At 39.8% G+C, this 18,959-nt stretch overlaps 2 protein-coding genes across 2 annotated transcripts in view; both read left to right on the top strand.

The window, feature by feature from the left end:
- Positions 1-18,959, top strand: part of LOC308250372 (protocadherin gamma-C4) — a gene marked incomplete at its 5' end in the record, with an annotated part of 563,663 nt that overhangs the window by 202,541 nt on the left and 342,163 nt on the right. The window lies entirely within an intron of this gene.
- Positions 15,853-18,309, top strand: PCDHB1 (protocadherin beta 1; the record flags this gene model as incomplete). Its single annotated transcript, XM_080672950.1, has 1 exon — positions 15,853-18,309. The coding sequence occupies one exon, from the start codon at positions 15,853-15,855 to the stop codon at positions 18,307-18,309; it is 2,457 nt and encodes an 818-aa protein (XP_080529076.1).

Genomic DNA, 18,959 nt, shown 5'->3' with positions numbered 1-18,959 from the left:
CCCCCATGTGGTCAAAGATCCTGCCCCCATGTGAACATAAGATGGCCACCACAAGATGGCCAGCAGGGGAGGGCAGTTGGGAGGGACCAGGCCTGCAAGGGAGGGCAGTTGGGGGTGATCAAGCCTGCAGGGGAGAGCAGTTAGGGGTGACCAAGCCGGCAGAGGAGGGAAGTTGGGGGCAACCAGGCCTTCAGGGAAAGGCAGTTGGGAGGGACACAGGCCTGCAGGGGAGAGCAGTTGGGTGGCACCAGGCCTGCAGGGCAGGGCAGTTAGGGGTGACCAGGCCTGCACTGGAGGGCAGTTAGGGGAAAACAGGCTGGCAGGGGAGCAGTTAGGCATCAATCAGGCTGGCAGGGGAGTGGTTAGGGGGTGATCAGGCTGGCAGGCAGAAGCGGTTAGGGGAAATCAGGAATGCGGGCAGGTGAGCAGTTGGGAGCCAGCATTCCTGGATTGTGAGAGGGATGCCTGGTGGGATGGGGCCTAAATGGGCAGTCGGACATCCCTCGAGGGGTCCCAAATTGGAGAGGGTGCAGGCTGGGCTGAGGGACACACACCCCCGTGCACGAATTTCGTGCACCGGGCCTCTAGTGCTCCTTATAAAAGGCTGTCCATCCCTCTTGGTGCACTGTGTCCTTCTAGGAACCTAATTCCTTTTGTAGACATTACTGACGGGTTCCCACTTTGAATCTGGTATCTGCCTCTGGCTGCCCTCTTTGCATAAGTGAGGTCTCTTTTGAGAGGAGCAGTTGGCATTTCTTGCAAGAAGCTAAGGCCTGGAACTGAAGATTGTGAACATTCTTTTCATCTTGGAGGTTGAAACACCTGGTCTCCAGTCACCAATGGCTCAGAAACCCCCTTTGACAGGTATGGGCACTTTTATTTTTCACTTTCATAGAAGAAGAAACCATAAGTAAGGTGATTACTTGTAATTGTCAGGGACATAATCAGAGGCAAACTCAGGTATCATAATTTCTACTTAATAAGTTGATTTAATTAACTTGGGCCCTAGCCAGTTTTCTCAGTGGATAGAGCTTTGGCCTGCAGACTGAAGGATCCCAGTTTCGATTACAGTCAAGGGCAGGAACCTCGGTTGCAGGCTCCTCCCCAGCCCAGGCCCTGGTCAGGGTGCATGCAGGAGGCAACCAATTAATGTGTTTCTCTCACATCAATATTTCTCTCTGTCTTTCCCTCTCTCTTTTACTCTCCCTAAAAATCAATGGGAAAATATCCTTGGGTGAGGATTAAAAATACATACATACATACATACATACATACATACATACACACACACATACATAAAAGATGCCATGACCAAACTCTCCAATACTGCTTAGTGTTGCTCAGAAAAAAAACAGACCAGACTTTTACTTTTGCAGACTTTTTTCAAAACAAACTGTCACCTGAAAAGCACTTCTTTCTCCTCTGTAGCTAAGATGCTATCTGCCTCCTCATCAGCTCCCAATGACTAGGCTGGCAGAGAAGAATGGGCTGTTATTTGGTGCCAAATTGGATCTGCAGAGATTCAGTGAACTAAGACTAGAGAATTATTACAGTGACTCAGAATGTGTGTGTCTGTTTGTGATTTTTAGGAACGATAGCAAGCAAGACTTCCTTTTAATTTCCTTTTAAATATTAGGATGTTTCAAAATGTCCACAGTTACTGATTAGGCCACTGTGTTTCTGATCTTGGTGATAGAAAGTAGCCAACTTTTAAACTTAAAAATAATTCATCTGGGAGGCTGTAGTTAAACTTTCCATATTTCACAAGTACCCTTCCTAGCCGTAGGGAAAACATGAGCACTCTTCAGCTCAGGGCTACTTTTTAGATAGCTTTGTTGTCCTTTGGTCATCACAGGCCATTGCCCCAGGTGAGAACTGGCAGCATGGATAGACAACTGTCATTCCAACATTCTGATCTCCTGAGAAGCATGGGCTTCAGGAGTGAATTTGTTTTCAAAATGGGTAGAAAGTCGGGACTTTGATTCCTTCTGCTATGGATAATATGTAAAACAGCAGAAAGAAACTTCCATGCCAGATGCCAGCTGCCCCTTGTCTCTGGCCTCCAAACCTGCATTGGCAGGAGTCAAAAGGGGTTTCTATATGGCCCACTTTTAGCTCAATGAAAGCCTCAAATTCTGAATGTTCCTGACAAGTTTCCCATTCCTCACCCTGAAGTCATAGGCTTACCAACATTATCAGCCATTGTGATTAGCACAAATAACATTACAGTTTATGTCAGTTTCCCAAAGTTCAGAACTCTCCATCAACTCTTTTGCCCCAGAGAGTAACTCCCATGTTCTGTAGATTTCTTTTTCCTGTGTTATTTCCACTCTATTCAACTCCTGAAACCCTTCCACTGTGCTCTTTGGTCAGTCAGCAAAATCCCTTATATGCTTGGCCTCTTTCCTGAACACTCACTTTCTTACAAAGAAATGTCCACTCCTTTATTTTCTTAAATGTAGCCTTAAAACTAATACTCCTGGGCCTAGAAAGAATAAATTCTCCTTTGCTCCTCATTGTCACTTCCAGATCAATCTATTTCTCTTCTCCCTAACAACATTCAGTTTAGAATCTCACCTCAGCAAATTTTGCCACCCACTACCTCTCTCTATGGCAGTCATCTACTAACCTTATGTCACTCATCCTCACTTCTTGAAGATTTTAACTACTGATTCTTCATCATCTTCTTCAGTACTTTCCAGTCATAATATGTGATCAATATATATATATTGATATTTCCTCTAATAGTCTAGTCTCTCCATTCCTTGACCTTCTCCATTCCAACTAGCCAACAGTCCACCCACCTCAGCCACTTACTCACACCCAAGTCAGATATAGACTTCAAGTTATCAATACCTGCAATACTTCCCTAATATCAATTTCAATCATCAGACCATATGGCTACTTCCTCCAATTTAAAAATATGTTTTAAAAATCATGACACATCATTGCTAAATAATGCAGCATGCATCTCCTAAATATAAGTATATTCTCCTACATAATCATGATGATATTTTCACCCATAAGGAAATTAATGTTATTTAAATTATTCTAATTATATATATGTTCCATATTCAAATTTTGTCAATTATCCCCCAAATGTAGTTTTCTTTCAAATGATGATCCAGTTTTGTTTCACTCATTGCATTTGGTTATTATTGATGTTCAGTCTATTTCAAGCTAAAATGGCTCTCCTACCTTATTTGTTTTTCATATAATTGACTGGAAAAAAATGTCCTGGCTAGTTATCCTATAGAATGTTCCACACTCTGGACTTGTCTAATACTGTCCTCTCATGATTACACTAAGGTTAAACATTTTTGGCAAAATAACTATAAGTGTGTATACTAGTATATAGTACCCCTATATACATATTGCCTCTCATCAGAAGATATATAGTTTCAGATTGTCCCCTATTGGTGAAGGTAAGCTTGGTTACTTGGTTAAGGCAATGACTGATACATTTCTCCTTTGTAGAGGTATATTTTCATCTTGAAATTAGTAGGTAATTTGTGAGATGATACTTTGAGGACTTGTGATTATTATGCTCCCTAAATAATTTCACCCAATGGTTTTAATATCCACTTACGTTGTTTGTTGGTTATGTTGGGGGTTATCAAATGTTAACTTTCTCATTCTATCATTTATTCTTCATTTATTAGCTATTATTTTTCTGGACTAAAGAGGTCCCCCTATTCCCTGTCTCCTCTCTTGAGTATGAATGTGGAAAAACAGACATTTTAAAGACTTTTTATTTATTGATTTTAGAGAGAGAGGAAGATAGAAAGAGAGAGAGAAAGTTCAATTTGCTGTTCCACTTGTTTATGCATTCATTGGTTGATTCTTGAATGTACCCTGACCAGGGATCTAATCCACAACCTTAGCCTATCAGGACAACACTCTAACAAACTGAGGTACCCAGCCAGGGCAAAACAGTATTCTTCAAATGCACTATTCTTCAGTTATTTCCTTGCCTCTAACCCTGTGTCTATGCTTTTCCCTATTGCTAGGTCACTGTTTCCCTTCCTGGATAACTCCTCATGTTTCAGAGACCAGCCTTTCCTAACCTTTTACGACCACTCCCACATACAGTTTTGAGTTATTCTAGTACCCTGTATTCTTCTTATGGTAGCCTGTAACACATTTATTGCAACAATCTGATTGCCTATATTGCCTGTAGAATCCAAGCTTTGCGAGACTGAAATGGTGCCCATCTCATTCAACATATTTCCTGACCCTAGGATAGGCCAAACACACAGAAGGTACTTAATAATATTTAGTAAATGAGTGACTATACTGCTGATTAAGTGTTAGGTGAAATGAAACCATTTTTTAGAAGAGAAGTCCCTCGATTCTTCTGTGAAAAAGAGCTGGCACAGATTATTTAGTGATCACATTCTAAAACTTCTTTACTGGGCCAATGTGAAGTCCTTAAGAGCTCTGTGGAGTAGACAGTGTGCATGATTAAGAGGTCTAATGCCAAAACTGGTTTGGCTCAGTGGACAGAGCGTCAGCCTGCGGACTGAAAGGTCCCAGGTTCGATTCCGGTCAAGGGCACGTAACTTGGTTGCGGGCACATCCCCAATAGGAGGTGTGCAAGAGGCAGCTGATCTATGTTTCTAACTCTCTATCCCTCTTCCTTCCTCTCTGTAAAAAATCAATAAAATATATATTAAAAAAAAAAAAGAGGTCTAATGATCATGATGCTGATTATTAAAAACAGCCTCATCATGGTATCAACACAAGTAATACAAAGAACTAGTTTGCAAACATCAATGTATCATGTGGGGGTCTTAGAAAATGCTTTGGAAACCATTGGGTTTGATAAAATAAGAAATTCAGCAAAGGACCACCATCTTTCCATCTCAAGTTTCATTTTCCTAAACTCACAGCAGTATTTCCTTCCATATTTTTGACATAGTTTCTCCATGTGACTTTCAGGACACATTCTCTCCCAAACTTCCTCCTACCACACTGACTACTCTTCATTCGTCTCGTTTGCTAGTTTCTCTTCATTTTGTATACCTTCTAAATGTTGAAGAGCCCTAGGATTGGCCATCTTCCTATCTTCACTAATTCTCTAAATGACCACATTTAGTTTCATTGCTTAATTATGTTTTTTCTAATCTTTATTCTAAAATTCATATTCTAGATGTGATATATCCCCTAAGTCTTCAGACCCAAATATTCAATTGTCCACTCAACATAACTTAGATGTTTAACATGCATTTCAAATTTAAAATGCTCAAAAGTCTTGATTTTTTCATCACAAAACTAACCCCAACTTTCCCCATATTAGTAAATGACACCACCAATTACCAAGATACCCCAAACAAACTGAGGTCCATTCTCTCTTTTGTTATTTAACATTATACTTCAAAATCCATCCTTAAATCATGTCAATTTTATCTTTAAAATATGTCCAAATCCAACCATCTTTTATGAACTCCAGCACTATCACCCTAGTTCAAACTATTGTTACCTTGTCTATATTAGTACAATGGCCTTCTAACTGGCCTTCCTTCTTCTACCCATACAGCAACCAGATTTATCTTTTTATAACATAAATCAAACCTCCATTCAAAAGCTTCTACCAGTTTCTCATTATTGCCTTTCTTCTTTATAACACTTGCCATATCTCAGAATATTATGTATCTATTTGCAGGCTCTCTAAAGGCAGAGACTTTGTATTATTCATACTGTGCACTCAGAGCCGAGAGAATGCCTGACACTTAATAGATGATCAATAAATATTTGCTTAATACATGAGTGAATCACCGAGCATTTAAAAAAAACTTTGGTATCTAAAGTTATAACCTGGTAAAACAGGGACAGTGATTATCTGACGATACCTAGGTCATCCTCAGAGCCCCGGGTACCATATTTTGTTTTCCACATGAATGTAACAAAGAATGCCAACTCTTCATTCTAGATGATCTTTTCTTCAGCAGCCTGAGCCTTATGATATGTTCTTTTCTAGGAGAAGGTAACTTATACATTATCCTTTTAAATACAATAAAGAGATGAAGATATATATGGGACATATATGGGCCTTTATCTGTAGGCATGATTTTTTACAGAGAGTTAGTATGATGGAGAGCTTGAAAAACCTATGCTATGATTCCTCCAGAAATTCCCCTCATGCTAAGACACAATATATATTTTTATAGGAGAGGGAAAGATAAAAACCAAACAGAGGTGTTAAGTTTCAAAACATAGACTTAAACTCATAATCATTTATTTATTTTTTCCACAAATACTTATTGAACTCCTACAGTGTGCCAGGCATAATGATAAGCACCTATGAAACAGCAGAGAACAAGACAGATAGGGTTTGTACTATCATAGAATTTACATTTGAGTTGGGGCAGTTAGACAGTGAACAAGTAAACAAATATATAAAATAAGTAAAAATTGTGATTAGCTCTCTTAAGGAAATAAACATGATACTGTGCTAGAACAAAAGAGGGGGGCTGTGGTAGGCAGAATAATGCCCCTTTCAAAGATGTCCACATTCTAGTCTCCAGAACTTGTGAATATGTTATATTATATAACAAGGAGTAATTAATGTTGCTAATCAGCTGACCCTGAGATCAGAAGATTATCCTGGGTTATCTGGGTTTATCACAAGGGTGGAAAGAGAGGCAGGGGAGAGACAGTCAGAGTCAGAGAGGGATTTGAAGATGCTGCTCTGCTGACTTTGAAGATGGAAGAAGGGGCCACAAGTGCAGGCAACCTCTAAAAGCTGGGGGTGGGGGGGCAGGCAGGGACAGGAAAATGGATTCTCCCTAAGAGCCTCCACAAGGAGAGAACTCCTGCTGATACCTTCCTTGATTGTAGCCCAGTGAGACCCATTTCACACTTCTGACCTTCAGAAGTCTAAGACAGTAAAATTGTGTTATTTAAAGCCACCGATTTTGTGGTAATTTGTTAGAGAAGATATAAAAATAGCACAGGGATATTAGATAGGAAAGTCCAAGAAAGCTTCTCTAAAGAGGTGACACTAATTTAAGAATTGAAGGATTAAAAGGAGTGCATCATGAAAAGAGCTGGTGATAATACATTCCAGGCAGGGAAAATAGGCCAAGGACCCAAGATTGAAAAGATATAGATATGTGCTAGAAACTGATGAAAGATCAGGGTAGGGTAATTAAAGTGTGGTGACTGAGAAAGTAGTTAATAAGAGACTGAAAATTTAGGTAGGATTAGTTCATGCAGGGCCTTCTAGGCTATGTTAAGGAATTTAGATTGTTCTCTCCTTGTAATGGTAAGATGTTGAATGGTTTAAACATGAGTATTACATAATCTGCCTTGTGTATTTTTAAAAGAACACGGTATGCTTTTTATTGCAGTATAACATACTTAACATGTATAAATCATAGTTTTATATAGTTATAAAGTTACATAAATTTATATAGTTTATAGCTCAACAGATTTTTAAAGAGTGTAACCAACACCCAGATAAAAAAAATAGAATATTATCAATACCACTAAAGCCTCCCACTTGTCCCCTTCTAGTCTTTTTTTCTTTTTAAGTTTTAAAAAATATTTTTATTGATTTCAGAGAGGAAGAAAGAGGGAGAGAGAGAAACATCAATGGTGAGAGAGAATCATTGATTGGCTGCCTCCTGCACGCCCCCACTGGGGATGAAGCCCAAAACCCAGGCATGTGCCCTTGACCGGAATCAAACCTGGGACCCTTCAGTCTGCAGGCTGATGCTCTGCCCACTGAGCTAAACCAGGTAGGGTGCCCACTTCTAGTCTTGATTTCCACTAAAGGCAACCACTATTTTCATTTTTATCATCTTAGTTTCTCCAATTATTGAGTTTATATAAATAGAATCATGCAAAGTATTTTCTTTTACCTATGATTTTTCTACTGAACATTATATTATGTTTGTGAGATTTATACATATTGTTGCACATAGTAATAGTTTTAAAAATTGTCATTGCTATACATATTTCTATATATGGCAATAGCAATCTATTCATCCATTCTACTACTGAGGTACATTGGAATGGCTTTCAAGTTTGCTCTATGATGAACATTCCCATACATGTCTCTTTGTATGCACATATAAGCATTTCTATTGGGTATACATCTAAGAATGTAATTACTGAGTTGTGGGGTATGTATGTATTGAAATTAGTAAATGCTGCCAGTATTCCAGGCTCAATGTACCAATTTAAACTCCACCAGCAGTGTGTGATAGTTGAAGTTGCTCCATCCTTTCCCAAACCAGAAAATATTAGCTTTTAATATTAATTGATTAATTAAGTAATTCTCTTGGGTGGGTAAAGGCATTTCATTGTGGTTTAAAATTACATTTCTTTGATAACTAATGATGTTGAAAACTTTTCATATGCTTATTGGATATTTGCATATTCTCTTTCATAAGTGCTTGCTCATTGACTTAGTACTTTGGATTTTAAACGATAATTTGGCTTCCATGGGGAGATTATATTAGCCAATTTAAAGTATTTGCTTGGATCTTGGTGTAACATAACTGAAGTTTTGTATATGCGTAGGAATTTATTTTACAAGTGCCCATGTACATGGAGAATGCTACAGAAATAAAGGTATGCAACACAACACCATCAAAGTGCAATTTATGTGTAAGATTAATCATGAAACTATGACTCAAAAGTGTTTTCTCAAAAGTGTTGATCTACCCTATTAAGACACCTTACCATTACCAACTTTACAAGAGAATCATACTCTCATGAATTGCATTTATTAATGAAATGGAGTCCTTTAAACACAAGCTTTACAGAAATTTAATGATTGAGAGAGAGAAAATGCAATGCTGCATACAATTTAATTTAATGGCCTCCAGAAAAAATTAATTTTACTTTTATGAAACCGAGTTAGATGAATTCTGAGAAATAAATACATTTATGATGGAGAAAGGGCATGTCCAATTAATGGGATTACTGGCTGCCTGCCCAAGGAGATTCTGCAAAATCTTACAAGGTAAAACCCCCTCTGGAGGAAGAGGTATGTGTGTGTAGAATGTGAGGGCTCCACCCTACAATAAATTAACTTTGTACAGCATACTTTATTGCTCTGCCCTGCATTCTGGCTGGCTTTCTCTCATTGTCTCACCCCCCCTGAGTGGCTTGCTTTGCTTGTTCTGTTTCAAAGATGACTCAGCCAGACTTTAAAGATGACTTGCCTCTCATTTCTTCCTCTACCCTCATTTTTGTTCCTCGAGTAGCAAAGCCAAATCAGAGCCATTTTTATGGATGTTCCAACATACTGAGCTATTGGCCCTGAGAAGTGAATTGCTTCTTTTCTCTTTAGAACCTTCACGGAGGACAGTCATCGTCTAACTATTCTCTGAGGCTAGAAATACCAAATGTCCACGGCTTCTGGGGGTGGGGCTGCTTTTCATCCCTGCTCCCCTCCTGGGAGGGACAACTATTGCTATTCCCTCAGCAGCCCCAAACAAGGAGTCAAGAGAGCAGCCACAGATCCAAAGCTAATAGGGGGCACTCTGCCAAGTTCCGTGCACCGCTCTCTTTCTACCACACCTTCCTCGGTTAGTCTGCATTTGAAGAGCCTAGAAAATTAATTTCCCCGGGGCAAGGGACCTTTGGGGGCTGGGTGGAGGAGGGCGTGTCTCAGCTTAGAAAAGTGCAGTCGACTCGCCCTCTGCTGGTTAAATACCCGAATTATCGCCGCTAATACAAAGTGGGAAAGAAAGCAATCGGATAACACGGATAAATTACAGCTGAAACTCAGCTTAATGTAGCCTATTTGTCCATCTTAAATAGCCACTAGTTTCCCTTAGTACTATCTGCTGCCCAACCACTGAGGTTTAGTTAGATTCTTATTCTAATACCTAGTCCCGTTAATATGTTACGTTGTCCCAAGCCCATTTTCATTTGCTCTTGGGTTTTTGCTGTTCTACAATGGGAATTAAAACCCGCAAACATGCTATTTTTGTCTGATTTGTTGCTAGGCAACTGGAAAATGATACCTGAACCGTCACTTCCAGACCACACTTGTGCTTCAGCCCAATCAATCTCTTTGCCTGAAACAGTAATTCGGTGCGAGCAAAAACAGCTGCTGGTTTTGTGTTCGAGACTAATTAATTGAAAAACAATGCAGCAAAAGAAGGCTGTCCTCATGCCGGTTTCTTAGGAGATCTGACAAGCAGCTTTGTGCAAGAGGAGGGACTGGTCGCCATAACTCACACAGACTTTTGTACCGCCTTTGCTGTCTTACGCATTTTGTCGGAATAAACCAACACATCGAGGTTGGTTAATCTACCGTCTGTCGCACAGCAAGACAGCATTTACAAAAATGCACTTAGAATCCGGCGGGTAGGGAGAGAGTGAAAAATCAGAATTTTGAAATTTGGAACATTATTTAATATCAGCTGGTTCCCCTGCAAGCCTAAATGTCCCGAATCAAGGGGTTCTCACCCCCCTCGATATCTGGCATTGTAAATTAGTCGGTCACGCGCTCTTGGGACCCGCTGGTATTGGCCAGTTCCTTTGTCAGGTGAAAATCTCTGCAGCGAGTCATGGGACTAAACTGGGGCGGTGTCGCTGTCCGCATCTGGGGTGCTGAACTCTAGGCGTGGCCAGAGAGTTCCTTTACATGACAACTTCCGGTAGGGCGGGGTCTGAGCAGCGTTCCAAAAAGTGGATCCACCTGCCACCTGGTGGTAGATAAGAAAAGTGCTTTTGATAAAGTTCAAAAAGGATTTTGGATTGACACCTCTGAAGAAATAATTGAAGGGGCTTGGGATCTTGGACCTCAGGATGAGATTTTGGGAGATATGCCTATTTTTAAAAGCCACAGAAATATATAAAAGAAATTGAGAATTTTCAGAGAGCTCTCTCATTTCTACACAAGAAAATAATTTACAAATATGTTTAAATTTCCCCAAGCATTTCTTCAAACACATCTTGTTTTCAGATTGGTATTGGAAAAGTATTTGCATATATAGGCATTTAGAAATATTTATTAAAATACTCATAGAGTAGATTTTATTAAAAGAAATGCTATTGAAGTTCTATCTTGTTAGCCAAATAAATTCAAGGAAGCTTAGCAGAAAGTACTGCTTTGATTTCAGCTATTGGAAGGGGAAAAAGGTGTAATTATGTTTAGGAAGTGGTAAGAGGTCACAGGAATTATAGGAGGAAAACTCATGTTTCTTTTTCCTCCAGGACTAGTAGTATATAAACCATCAGATAATTGAAAATATAGGAAATTTATGGTATGCTTATTATTTTTACCTTGTGTATTTTACACTGTTTTACACTACTTTACACAGTGGTGACTAAGTCACTGTGACATATGTAAATTTAACTTCATATAAGGAGACCCTTAGGTTGCTGAATAAGTAGAAATCCTTTGATACTTAACAAAACAAACAAACAAACAAACAAACAAAAACAGGAGCAAGAAGTAATGAGGTGCCCATTCAAATGCTGTTGTTATAAAAATACTATGGAAAGTTGGGTACATTTTTTAGAAGCCATGAAGTCAAAATTTCAACTGACCATAAATTTCTATGTCTTTCATGGTGACCTATTCTTCCTAAGTAGTTTAATATCATTCTTTCCATCTTTTGAAACAAGTGACTGCTATGTAGCTAGTTACAGTGTAAAACCAATTCTAACAAATTGAGAGTAAAATGAATTTCTTTCACAAACAAATTAATCAAGCTCAGAAAACAACAGACCCATCCAGGAAACACAGTTGGCTTTATTAGCCAACCCAGTTAATATTTAGTATTCTTATATTTTCTCATTTACTCTTCTCTGAATTTTAACACAGAAAATATGGTTATCATTTTTGTTTTAATGTATAAAACATTATTTTTAAATATTAATTTCAATAAAATTTAGGTACTGAATTGGGATTGTCTTCAATTACAAAAGAAATTAGTCAGAGTTTAATGAGGAAAAGAATTATCACACTAACATAGGCTCCATTTGGTTAAATTGGAAAGTTTCCCAAACACTTGTCAGATTTCAGGAAAAGACACCTATAATCTGTCTACCAGAGTCAACATGGAAAACAAATAAGCAGGAATAAAGGCACTAAAGCCATCTGTTTAAAATAAGAGTAATATAAACCTTGCCTGTAAGTAGTTTTGGTTTATATTATAGCTTCTTATGTTACTGTGGAAGACAGAAACATTACACGCACATGCAGATGGTAAACAATAAGAAGCATTGTCATTTAAAGCAACAGATGGTTGGTCAAGAGCAGCTTCCATAGATTGAGCTGCCTAAGAAAGATGTCTAAACCCCCAAAGCCTCATGTTCCTGCAAAAATGAATAAGAAACTTAAAATGCATGAAAAGACAATGAAATAATAGAATTCTAAAATAGTAGTGAAATCTAAAATTGCAGGTGTGAATTCAATGTTTTAAAATACATCTGCTCCTAAAAATAGACAGCTTTTTTAAGACTTAAGGAATATACATGAAAGAAAATGGAAGTGGATTCCAGATACTAGTATGTTTATAAATATGTCTGTAACAATAAATATCATAAATATTAAAACTCTAAGACTACTTGAAGTTTGATACAATAATAGAAACAACAAATGAGGAGATTCTCCAATATTCTGTTTAGGGTATTTTTTTTCTGAAAATATTGAAAATAGTGACAAAATTATAAGCAGAACAATCTTGAAGCATTTAAATCTATGATGTAAAGGTAAATAAATAAACATAAATTACACATTTTACCTAAATGTTAAAATAGTTTTCAGTTCAACATCATTTTATTACAATGTTAATGAGCTGCCATAGAAACTTAACTCTTATTTATATCAATTAGCCTTTGGCAAAATTGGTTTCCTTAAACCTCTTTTGCTTAAAGTTGCAGAACCTATCAATGTTAAATGAGGACTTACTGTATAAATACACATTTATTATTCAAAATAGTCACTCTCCCCCTCAACTGCTATGGGAGGAGTACACTTCTCTGTCCCATTGATGCTGAGTTTGGTTATGTTATATATTTAGACCTCACATTTAGTTTAGTATACTTCCCCACTTTTTGACTTTGTGTTTATCAAGTGAGTTACTTTGACCAATGGGACATTAGCAGAGTAGACTGAATTGTGTCCTTCAGAAAGATATGTTGAAGTCCTAATCTCTATGTTTATAATGTATAATATGCTATATAATATATTATGTAAAATATTATAATAACATGTACATATGAAAAATAAAGAGAGTACACAAATGTAGCAAAATTGGGGAATCTAGGTGAAGACCATATGGTCTTTTATTATTATTATTAAAAATATTTTTATTGATTTCAGAGAGGAAGGGAGAGAGAGAAATATTCATGATGAGAGAGAATCATTGATCGGCTGCCTCCTGCATGCCCTCTACTGGGAATTGAGCCCACAACCTGGGCATGTGCCCGACCGGGAATCAAACTGTGACCTCCTGGATCATAGGTTGATGCTCAACCACTGAGCCATGCTGGCCGGGCTGATGGTAATTTATTATTACTTATTTTGTCAAATATAAGCAAATCAGGACTTAGGTAAGGAGAAGCTCTATTCAAAAAGACTATGGCAGGAGCAAAACATTCTGACCACAAAATCTGCAAATGTCTCAAAATCAAACAGAAAATAAAGTTTTTTGTTTTTTTTAATAGGGTGGGGTAAATTTTGTATGGGAGTAAAGCAAGGGGATAGCATGAGCAGATGGCATAATCAGGGTGCTTTCACAAGAAATTTTTTTTCTGTGGTTGGCCAGTTCTTGGAATGAGCCATTTAGTGGGGCTGTTCGGCATTTTAGGGCTTGTTTAATTTGGGGGCAAATTAAAATTCAGGGACCTATGCGGAAAAGAGAAGCCTGACTAAAGTTTGGTCAAACCAAACTAATGAGTAAGTCGTAGGCCATTGTAAGCACTCGTGACTTTAAATTATTTCAAAACAATATTCTTAAAAGCTTAAAAGTCAGCACTTACTATAGTTTTGGAATGGATCTTTTGTTCTCCCAAAAAACTCACTCTTCCCAATATCCAGATTTTGAGTACAGACCTTGACATTACAACCTAGAGGTTTTAGATTTATTCTGTGTGCCCATCATTCTACCTTCACTGGAAAGGATGAGGACTTCAAAAATAGCACCATGTTTAAAGTTCCTCAGGTTTTCAGAGAAAAAATAAAATATTTTGGAATTTAATCCCATCAAGAGGGCATTACTTCGTGCCCTAGGGACTAACAAACAGATTAAGATTCAGAGGAATCCAGTTGAAGAGCAAAATTAAACTGTACAGAGATGCACAGATGTTAAAATAGCTAATGGAGACTGAAGGAACTGTTAACTTCTTCATGTCAGGGTGTCATACACATTATATACACCATTTTCATTCACTTTTTTTCTCACTTGGGAAATGTGGTTTAGACTTATCTTAAGTGGCAGTAACTGTTTCTATAGCATCTAGCATAGGAAACACTGAGCAAAATGGGAAATCACCAAGCGTTTGATGATGAGCATGAGACAGAGTGTCAGAAGACAGGTTCTAGTTCTTATATGCCACAAACTGGGCAAGTGATTTCAGCATTTAGGCCTTAGTTTTTCATTTGTAAAAAAAGGGGGGAGGGAGAGATTGGACCTCATCTTCCTGAGGTGCCTTATCATCTCAAATATTCTATGATCCTATGATTGTAAAGGAGACTTGCTACAAAAATCTGCCAAATATCAAGTCATTCTTGATATACAGGGTGTCCCCAAAAGTGTACACACACTTTAACAGCTAATAGCTCAATTTTGAAAATGAAATGCATTTAACAAACACTGCCTTTATAATAATCAAAGTGTGTGTATACATTTTTGGGGACATCCTATTTATATGTAGTCTATTGTTTCATTTACTTTAAAATCCAAAGCCAAATATTTGCCTTCATTTAATGTATCCATTATATATATAATGCAAGCAGAATAGTATATTAATTAAGAGCATAGATTTTGCAGACAGATAATATTGAATTAGTTCCTTCTTTAATCTTTACTAGGTAGAAGATCTTAAAATATCTCCAGTCCCACATTCTCTGTCTGTAAAAAAGAAATTATAATGTCTATCTTAGAGTTGTTGCAAAGATTAAATTAGATAATGCATGTAAATCATTCAACATAGTATATAGAAACCACACACAATAAATATTACTGCCATCAGATCATTTAAGTGCCAAGCCAACTGCTTCCTAAATGTCTGAGTGTTTTGTGCAAATCAGGAGGGTAGTTGACCAATTTCCCTATCCGTGTACCTACTGGACCCAGGTTCCAAAGATAACCTATGTCTGTCCCCTTTCCTTGTCCTACTGATCACTTCCTCAAAACCATTCTCCCCTATTTGCCTGGGAATCCAGAAGACACTGCAAGATCTTTTTGCCTCTCCCTTGGTCTCTAGGCGGAGTGCAGTGCAGTGTAAGGAGTAGCTTATTCCTTTATTTGCAGGTTGCTGCAGTGGCCCCAGCCGGCTCCCAGAAACGGTGACTTCAGCTTGAGCGCGAACCCTCATTGGCTTCTCAATTCCCAAGGACTTTTCTTCTGAAAGGGAATTACAAGGCGAGTCTGCCGTCGCTTTGGCAACAAACTTTCAACCTCTCTGGATGAGAACATATCTATTAATACATTCGATAGTCTGGGGAGTGCAAATTTTCTTCCAGGTGCAAAACAGCTTACAGGGCTGAGCTAGCCATTGGCTCAGCTGCGCTTAGAGGGCAGCAAAGCCAAGAGCTGCGGTTGCACGAATCTGCAGAGAAGTAAGTTTATCCGCAACAGGTGGGAACCTGCAGAGACGTGTAAGTTTATCCGCAACAGGTGGTGGCCGCTGCACAGAGTGCGCTTGTGAAAACGGATGGCGGTTGAGCGCAGAAAACTCTTGCAAAGCAGGCAAGTGGGGTCTCTTCTCCTTTTTCTGTGCATTTCAGTGGCGGGTGAGGCAACCATCCGCTATTCGGTGGCTGAGGAGATGGAGAGCGGTTCGTTTGTGGCTAATGTGGCTAAGGACCTGGGGCTGGAGGTAGGGAAGCTGGCTGCGCGCGGGGCGCGGCTGGTTTCCGAGGGCAACAAACTGCACTTCCGGCTCCACCGCAAGACAGGGGATCTGTTCGTGAAGGAGAAACTGGATCGGGAGTCACTGTGTGGCAAAGCCGACCCGTGCGTTCTGCACTTTGAAATAGTCCTGGTGGAGCCCCTGCAGTCCTTCCGTGCCGAGGTCAGGGTATTTGATATCAACGACAATGCCCCGATTTTCCCAAACAAGGAGCCGCTTTTGAAGATTCCAGAGAGCACGCCCCTGGGCTCACGTTTTCCTCTGCAGAGCGCCCAGGATCTGGACGTGGGCCTCAACGGTCTCCAGAACTACACCTTGAGCGCTAACGCTTATTTCCACCTGCACACTCGCTTCCGCAGCCACGGGCCTAAATACGCCGAGCTGGTGCTGGATAAACCCCTGGACAGAGAGGAGCACCCTGAAGTCAACTTGACAATTACGGCGGTGGATGGCGGGTCCCCGCCCAAGTCTGGCACCGCCCACATCCGCGTGGAGGTCCTGGACGTCAATGACCACGTGCCCCAGTTCTCCAGACTGGTGTACCGCGCGCAGGTACCAGAAAACAGCGCCAATAGTTCTTTGGTGGTCACGGTGACTGCCACAGACCTGGACGAGGGCTCCAACAAGAAGATAACGTACTCTTTAGCTCAAAACCCAGAAGCAATTCTCCAGACATTTCAGATTGACTCTGAAACTGGAGAGGTTCGACTGAGAGGGCCCCTAGATTTTGAAGCGATTGAAACCTACGACATTGACATTCAAGCTACCGACGGAGGAGGTCTCTCTGCCCACAGCAAAGTCCTGGTGGAAGTGGTGGATGTGAATGACAATCCTCCTGAAGTGACTGTCTCCTCTGTGTCCAGCCCTCTCCCGGAGGACTCCCCACTACAAACTGTAGTGGCCCTTTTTTCCATCCGAGACCGGGACATTCGAGTGGGAGGAAAAATCACCTGCTTCCTCAGAGAAGACCTTCCCTTTGCAGTCAAACCTACGTTCCGGAATGCTTACTCGCTGGTCACTGACAGAGGCTTGGATCGGGAGGAGGTCTCAGGCTATAATATCACCCTTGTTGCCATGGATACTGGACCACCCAATTTGTCCACAGAGACTGTAATAGTGGTGCTAATATCTGACATTAATGACAACCCCCCAGTATTTCGAGAGGACTCCTACATCTTGACTGTCCGGGAAAACAACAGCCCTGCAGTTTTCATTGGCAAAGTCCATGCTGAGGATTTAGATTTGGGTGAGAATGCCCAAGTCACATATTCTCTGCTGCCTCCAAAAAGTGGAGATCTATCAGTCTTTGCTTACATCTCCATAAATTCAGACAACGGGAAGCTCTATGCACTGAGAACCATGGATTATGAGGCCATTCAAGATTTTCAGTTTGTGATAAAGGCAACTGATGGGGGCTTCCCATCACTGAGTAGCCAGGTTACTGTCCGAGTGGTTGTCCTGGATGACAATGACAACCGCCCAATGATCTTGTACCCCTTGCAGAATGGCACCTTGCCCTGCAATGACCTGGTGCCCAGATCTGCAGAGGCAGGCTACCTGGTGACTAAGGTGGTGGCTGTGGATGGTGACTCGGGTCAGAATTCTTGGCTTTCATATCATCTATTTAAGGCCAGTGACCCCGGGTTATTCTCTGTTCAACAACAAAACGGGGAAATCCGTACATTGCGGCAGATATCTGAGAGAGACCCCATGATGCAGAAACTTATCATTCTTGTTCAGGATCATGGCCAACCAGTTCTTTCCACTACTGCTTCACTCAACATCCTGCTGGTAGATGGCTTTTCTGAGCCCTATCTGCAGTTCCGGGATCCATCCAAGCATCCTACAATGGTAAATCCATCCACTAAATATTTGGTCATTTCTCTGGCTGTGCTTTCCTTTCTCTTTCTCCTCTCTGTCACAGTGATCTTCATTATACACGTCTACCAGAAAATTAAATATAGAGAAAAAATCACAATTCAAGAGCATTTCTATGATGACTGTAACTTACCTAACCACCTGGTACAAGGAGGAGCCAATGGATCTTTATCCCAGCCTTGTCCCTATGAAATGTGCTCAGCCACTGGCACTGGCACTAGTGAGTTTCGGTTTCTTAAGCGCTTTATGCCCAATTTCCCCTTTCCCCATGGCACTGGAGAGGTAAAAACAGAGGCTGGTTCCAGTGTACCACCAGATTCTAATAGGAATAGATCTCTGGGGTCAGAGGGTCATGCCCGAGTACCTGATGACTATATGTAGCCAATATTCATGTCTCCCCTGGAAGTTCATTAGTGCTGGCCCTAGAAATGCTTAGTTCCATAAAGATAACCTTTTATTTTACCTTTAAATTATTTTCCAGTAGAAAGGTTTGCACATGTAGGGAAGAAAACTGGCTTCTAGTTGTGAGGTAGTATCAGGAAGCAATTAGGTTTGAGAAACAGAAATATAGTTTATCATTATTCAGAAATTTCTAGATGTTTGTCCCTTGATGAGTGGAGATATCTTTGAATCAACATCTTGCATACCATTATTCATAATCATGCAAATGTTTGGTGAATGGTGGAAGGATAAAGGGAAAAAAAGGATTTGACTTATTTTTCAAATGTGAGTATAGGGCAGATTTAAAGCTAAAGAGATTTAACTCAGGAATGTTCTTCAATGGAATACTATTCAGCCATAAGAAAAGATGAAATACTGTCATTTATGACATGGATGGACCTCGAGAATATTATGCTAAGCAAAATAAAGTCAGTCAGAAAAAGCTAAGAACCATATGATTTCATTCATATGTAGGATATAAAACTGAAACTCATAGATGCAGACAACAGTATGGTGGTTACCAGAGGGAAGGGGATGGATGGGGAGTTAGTAAAGGGTAAAGGAGGCCAAATATATGATGATGGAAGATG

The sequence above is a fragment of the Plecotus auritus genome (assembly GCF_963455305.1).
Source record: "Plecotus auritus genome assembly, chromosome: 6".
Lineage (NCBI taxonomy): Eukaryota > Metazoa > Chordata > Mammalia > Chiroptera > Vespertilionidae > Plecotus > Plecotus auritus.
This window is presented reverse-complemented; position numbering and strand designations above follow the sequence as displayed.